Source organism: Anticarsia gemmatalis, chromosome W (assembly GCF_050436995.1).
Source record: "Anticarsia gemmatalis isolate Benzon Research Colony breed Stoneville strain chromosome W, ilAntGemm2 primary, whole genome shotgun sequence".
Lineage (NCBI taxonomy): Eukaryota > Metazoa > Arthropoda > Insecta > Lepidoptera > Erebidae > Anticarsia > Anticarsia gemmatalis.
The window spans coordinates 11,164,257-11,171,284 of NC_134775.1; the positions used below are offsets into that span (position 1 = coordinate 11,164,257).

At 39.0% G+C, this 7,028-nt stretch overlaps 2 protein-coding genes across 2 annotated transcripts; both read right to left on the reverse strand.

The window, feature by feature from the left end:
* Positions 1-642: 642 nt before the first annotated feature.
* LOC142985958 (uncharacterized) lies at positions 643-2,856 on the reverse strand. The gene has a single exon (XM_076134196.1). It carries the CDS (start codon positions 2,854-2,856, stop codon positions 643-645), a length of 2,214 nt encoding a protein of 737 aa, XP_075990311.1.
* Positions 2,857-3,096: 240 nt separating this feature from the next.
* On the reverse strand, positions 3,097-4,776 carry LOC142985959 (uncharacterized). Its single transcript, XM_076134197.1, has one exon. The coding sequence runs from the start codon at positions 4,774-4,776 to the stop codon at positions 3,097-3,099; it is 1,680 nt and encodes a 559-aa protein (XP_075990312.1).
* Positions 4,777-7,028: the final 2,252 nt, after the last annotated feature.

Sequence of the window (7,028 nt, forward strand, 5' to 3'; positions counted from 1 at the left end):
ACAATTCCGAACAATGTACACTTAGTAAAAACCAAGTGAGGGTAGGCATCGAAACTCGGGCCGCGAGGAGACGACGCTTAGCAGCCACATCAGTCAGCTCGTGACCACGGTCGTTGTAATGCGATCGAAACGTCGGGTGAACATATAAGGTATTCTAACCTTTAATTTTCAATCGCGATTAAGACCCGTTACATTATAATATTATGTGTACAAGTCGCGACAGTTTAAAATCGTTTATTGTTTTTTGATACTAATAAATTTATTAGTACTTTTTATTTAACAAAAGAAAGAATGTTCCTTTCTTACAAAAATCGACATTTAATTGCTACTCTGTTAGCATATAATAAAAACTCAGTGTTGCGGTATTAAGGTCGTGTTTGCTTTGGTAGGATGTTAAAATGAGAGAATACACGTCTGCTTGGTTCTGCGTTATATTTGCAACTGAATTTACAAACGTAAGAAAATTATAGGTTAATTAGCTTCAACATAAGCCGCCCACCAAAGGACTATTTGTCCTTTAATAAAATTAACAAAATTGACACTTCATGCATAATTTACATTAAGTATAATATGCTATCAGGTTTGATATACAAACATTACAGATTTTATGAGTAGGCAGGCTGAAACATTACTATTTAACAATCAATCTGAGGTATCTACAGGTAACGCACACAATTTGGTCACAGATCGCTTGGTAATTGTGGTCCCACTTTTCACACTATAGACCCGAGTAAAACCATCAGGACCGGGATGTTTGTCTGTTATGCGGCCCATAAACCATTTTCCTGGCGGTAAAGAGTCCTGCTTGATCAGTACTATGTCTCCCACCTTGAACTCTTTTTCACGCTTTAGCCATTTGGGTCTCTGCTGAAGTCTGGTCAAGTACTCCTTCTGCCATCTCGACCAGAAGTCGTTTAGTAATCTCTGGGTATATTGCCATCGGGTTAAATTGCTAACCTTGGCGGTCTTTAAATTTACGTCAGGAACAGTGACTGGTGCTTCAGCTATCAAAAAATGACCAGGTGTCAGTGGTTGCATGCTGTCGTCATCCATAGGACATAGAGGGCGTGAGTTGAGGCATGCCTCTATTTCGCAGAGAACTGTGGTCATTTCTTCAAAAGTCAGATTGGTGCTAAGGACTCTCTTGAGATTGTATTTGATCGACTTCACACCAGCTTCCCATAAGCCTCCAAACGTCGGTGAATAAGCTGGTATGAAATGCCACTGAGTTCCATCATTAGCAAGCATTTCAGAGACTTCTCCATCAAATTGTAACTGTGCTTCCTTCCACGCTTCGGAAAGTTCCTTGTTAGCACCGACAAAATTTCGTCCTTGATCACTCCATATATTTGTACATTTTCCTCGACGAGCGCAAAATCTTTTAAATGCACCGATGAATGCTGATGAACTCAAATCACCGACCAATTCTAAATGGATTGCTTTCGTGGACATGCAAACAAATATAGCAATGTATGCCTTGGTGGTTTTAGCTCCTCTACCCTTGTTCATCAATACATTGAATGGTCCAGCAAAGTCGACTCCTGAGTTAAGGAATGCTCGTGCGGGTTTCACTCGTACGCTAGGTAAGTCACCCATAACTTGCGTTCTGATTTTAGCATTAAGTTTAGCACATATCAAACAACGATGGACATAGTTTTTAACCAATGCTTTTGCTCGTAGTATCCAGTACTTGGACCTAAGGTAAGTAAGCATCAATTGAGTTCCTCCGTGCAACGTCTTCGTGTGAGCTTCTGCTACGATTAAAGAGGTAAGTTTACTGTTTCGGCCTAAAATTATAGGATGTTTACTGTTTTCAGTCAAGTCAGCGTTCCTGAGCCGGCCGCCCACCCTGAGGACACCATGCTCATCTAGGTAAGGGTCTAATGACTTGATTTTACTTGTTTTCTTTACTCTTTTCTTTCTTTTTATTGATTCTATCTCTTCATTAAATTCTTCTTCTTGAGCCCTTTTTATGCAGGTTTGTAGGGAAAGTTCAAGTTCTTCAGTAGTAATTATCTTATCTAAATTATCTTTAAATAATTTTTGTTTCAGAAATCTACGGCAGTACGTGATTGTTCTCAAAAGTGATGTCAACGTATCAAAGTCATTGAATTGCATTGTTAATTTATTTTCTTCATTATTTGTTACAATAAGAGTTTGCAGGGTTTTCTTCTTAACTTCTAAATCGGTTGGTAGTACGTTTGGTCTAGTGAACTGTATCTTCGAATGCTGTAACCACTGCGGTCCGTTCCACCACATATCGCATTTCTTCAAATTTGCTACCAGCATGCCCCGAGATGCAACATCAGCAGGATTATCCTGTGACTGGACATGATACCATTGGTTGCTGTTCACATTGCTTGTGATTTCCACAACACGGTTGGCTACGAACGGTTTCCATTTGTTCGAATCTCCTGCTAACCAGGAGATGACAATAGAAGAGTCTGTCCAGGCATAAATCTGTGATGCTGGTATTCTCATAGCTTGCCCTACTTGCTTTAGTAATCTGGACAAGAGCAGAGCTCCGCACAATTCTAGTCGAGGCAAGGATATAGTTTTCAAATTTGCTACTTTTGTTCTTGCAGCAATGATGCTAGTTTTTATGGGATTATCTGGATGTGTAATACGACAATACACTACAGCACCATATGCCTGCATGGAAGCGTCACTAAATCCATGGATTTCTACACAGTCTTTGTTAGAACCCAATGTACCCATCCATCGATTTATAGAGATGTCGTTTACGTTTTCAAGGTCCGATCGTATTGTAAACCATTTTTCAGTCAACGTTGAGTTTAGAGCTTCATCCCAATCCACTTTTTCAAGCCAGAGCCGTTGGATCAGAATCTTTGCCATTACAAGACAAGGCGCAATCCATCCGAGAGGATCAAATAACCTTTGGATGTCTGAGAGGATGCTTCGCTTTGTGATCACATCACCTATGACCGGTAAATTCAAATTGTATTCAAATGCATCGTTGCTTAAATTCCATAATATACCTAATGCCTTGACTGTTCCATCAACCTTGAAATCTAGATGTGCCTTAGATGATCTTTCGCTTATATGAATGGTTTTCATAAATTCACTACTATTGGATTACCATTTTTTCAGTTCGAAGCCACCCAATTGTAGTAACCTTTTTAGATTTTGACTGACACTTACAGCTTGTTCTAGACTGTCAGCTCCAGACATGACGTCATCAACGTAAAAGTCTTCGCGTAATATTCTGGCCGCTTCTGGATACTTGTCGCCTTCGTCGTCGGCTAGTTGCATTAGTGTTCTTACAGCGAGGTAGGGTGCAGAAGCTGTTCCAAATGTCACAGTCAAGAGTCTGTAGTCTTTTATTTCTTCAGATGTGTCATTTCTCCATAGAATTCTCTGATAGTCTGAGTCTTGGTTATCAATACGGATCATTCGATACATCTTTTGTATATCCGAAACAAAACAAATAGCATGAGTTCGCCATCTAATAATCAAACTTCTCAAATCATCTTGAAGTACTGTACCTAATAGGAGTTCGTCGTTTAAGGATATGCCATTCGAACCCTTGCACGATGCGTCGAATACTACCCGAGTCTTCGTAGTTTCTTTATCATCCCGAATGACGGCGTGATGAGGTAAGTACACAGATCTGTTTTTTAATTCCTTTTTAGGTACTTCTTCCATGTGTTTTAGTTCTATGTATTCGTTAATCACTTTAATATATTCTTTCTTCAGTTCTGTATTTTGATTTAATCTTCTTTCTAATTGCATGAATCTTCTATTTGCTATTTCTCTAGTATTTCCTTCTGGTGATTTTGGTTGTGGTGTGTTGAACGGTAGCTTTACTATGTATCTTCCTTCTTGATCTCGCTTGTGTGTCTGTTTGTATATATTTTCACATAGTTGTTCCTTTTGAGTTAGGCTTCTTTTTGAGTCCGTATCAACTTCCCATATTGTTTTTAGTAAATCTTCTATATTAACTTCTTGCTTCATGATAGTTAGGGATTTTTCTTGTGCATTGAGTTTCATTGTTACTCCACCCATTAGAATCCACCCCAGGTAAGTATTTTGAGCACACGGAGTACCTGGTGGGCCCTTGATTAGTCCCTGTTTCAAAATTGCAGCGTATTCGTTGACACCCAATAACAATTCAATTGTTCCAGATGCATTATAATTTTCATCTGCCAGTTGGATGCCTTGCAGATGTGGCCAATCAGTTTCCATCTTAATGCTTGAGGGTATATTTGAGGTCAAATGCTTGGACATCACGTAGGCTTTGATGGGTAGCTTGAAGTAGTTTTCCCACTGTGACAAAACTTGTAATTTAACCTCATGCTTGACTCGTACTTTGATAGATTCCATTCCAGAGACGATTAGATTAACTGGTGATTTGTGTAGTTTCAGGATCTGAGTTGCCTTCTCGCTGATAAAACAAGCTTGGGATCCTGAATCTATCAGCGCTTTCAAAACAGTAGTGTTGCCATGTTCACCCTTCACAATAACTACTGCTGTGGCTAACAGCGATATATTTTGCCCGGTGGTGTAGTGAGACGCAACCATTGCATGGACTTTCTTCTCTTCTTCATCTACTTGGTTTGAAGACGTCGGCTGCTGAGGTTCTACTTGTGGAGCCGCGCTTGTATTTTTGGGTTGATGTAGAAGTGTGTGGTGTCGTCTTTTACAGATGCGGCAAGACATTGGCATACGGCACTTGAACACCGAATGTCCCGCTCCAAGGCAGTTAAAACACAACTTGTTTGTTTTCACGTGTTCTCCTCGTTCCTCAATTGTCATTTTATTGAATGCGTTACAGTGACATAATGTGTGTACATCCTTACATAAAACACACGATTTCTTCTTTTCGTTTTCTGAAGTTGTTACATGAAGAACTCGCTCTTTCGTTGTTCTAGTACTAGAGGCCGGGGTTACTAATTCTAGCGCACGGAATGTGGCTTCTAAAAACTCGCGCAAATCCTTCCACGTAGATAAATCTTCAGAATTTACTGAGTACGCCGCTTGTTCCCATTCCTTGTGTGACTCTGGGTCCAATTTCTGTACAACCAGAAAAACAATTAATGGATCCCAAGAATCAGTGTTGACGTTCAGATTCTTCAGGCTGTTGATAATCTCGCTGGTGGTATCTAATAGCACTTTCAGTTGCACCGCTGATTGATGTGAACATTTTTTCAGCGCAAATAATCGTTTGAGAAGTGCGTTCACAATTCGCTCCTTGAATACAAAAGGGTCACAAATCGAAATCTATAAATTTTACAGGACAGCCAAAACAAATTTTTGAAACTGTTTTTTTATAATATTTCATAAATTTATTTATTAAATATAAGATGTTAATATATCATTAGATGCGTATTTTTTAGCTCTATCTATCTACAAAATAAACTTTGTAATAGCTGTTACCTATTAAGAGAAAAAAGCATATAAGTCCCTTTTGCATTCAAAATTTTAAACCAATATTATGAAAAATATTATGTCAAAAATTAAACACAGTTTTACAAATAAAACTGGTTTATTGTACTTTTTTGGTAAAAAAACCGTATCAAAAAGTTTAATTTTATTACTAAGTAAAACCATAAGTGAATGGACATCAGGAAAACATTGTATTTAACGATCTAAATTAAAAAAAATTAACTTATTATTAAGTAAGTAATATAATTGAGATCAACTTTGTGCGTAACTTTCATTATTCAGTAAAATTAAACATCAATCATTATCATCGACCAATGGGTAACGTAACGGGTAGGCTGAGTGCAGCAGGAGTATTAAAGAATTAAGATAATCGAAAAGTTTTGAGTTTATGAGTTTAATAAGCCTTTATATTTAGCATTCGTGGATTATTCCAAAGCTTTTGACAGCATTACTCATTCCACCATAGAATCATCACTCCATAACCAAGACCTACTTAAAGATAATATGAAGAATCGAACCTACATACATCAAACTCATCAAAGCTATAGACTACAATATCATTCCAAATTCAAAGAAGCGTGAAACAGGGAGACCCTCTATCTCCCAAATTATTTACCAGCACCCTCGGAGAAATTTTCAGGAGCCTGGCGGTGTCATGGCAATCAAAAAGCATAGTTGTTAGTGGTAAACAGTTAACAAACCTTAGTTTTGTAGACGACACAGTTCTCTTCTCTTCTTCTGCATCGGAACTCGAATCAATGCTCAAACGGCAAGACAATCTGAGCAAGGCAAGAATTCAGATTGGACTAAGTAAGAACCGTACAAAAACCTAGGCTATGACCAACAACACAAAACGTAGGGTCGAGGCAGACGGGCACGTCATAGACTATGTCGACGAGTACACTTACTAAGGCCAGATAACCTCTTTTAACAACCGACGGGACGAAGAGTTGTACAAACGTGTCACAAGTGCCTAAAAGAGCTCCTGGTCCATGCAAGAGCTAATGAAGGGTAACCTTCCACTGTCAATGAAACGGAAGCTCGTCGACAATGACATGTTTATACTCCTATACCTATACCTACGCTGCCCAAACATGGTCCCTTACGGAAAACCAGAGAGAGCCAGAGAGCGATGGAGAGGATATTGCGCTCCCAAACTCGCAGAGCCGATGTAGGGGAGAAGACCGCCAGGCTGAAATGGAATTGAGCCGGCCACATTAAGGAACACGGAAAGGTGGGCCCACAGATCTACCAACTGGATGCTAGAGGATGGTCATCGCAGACGCGGTAGACCTAAACGGAGATGGCAGGATGACCTGGACGCATTTGAAAAGGACTGGTCGGATCTTGCCGCTGAAAGAGGGATTTCAAAGGAAAGGGTCCCCCCTTGCCTTTGCCTGCATCAAAATGTATATTTTTATTTTAAAAATTGTAACGAAGACTAAAATTATTATCATGCCAAACGGCCATATTTCTGGCCTTCCCATTCTAGCACGCTAAAAATGATTATTTATTCCACAATAATTTAATGCAAAAGGGACGTATTTCAAAATATGGCAATTTTGTATTCCAAAATATAAAACAACAAATACTAATGTTTGAATGCAAAACGGTCGTTTTCA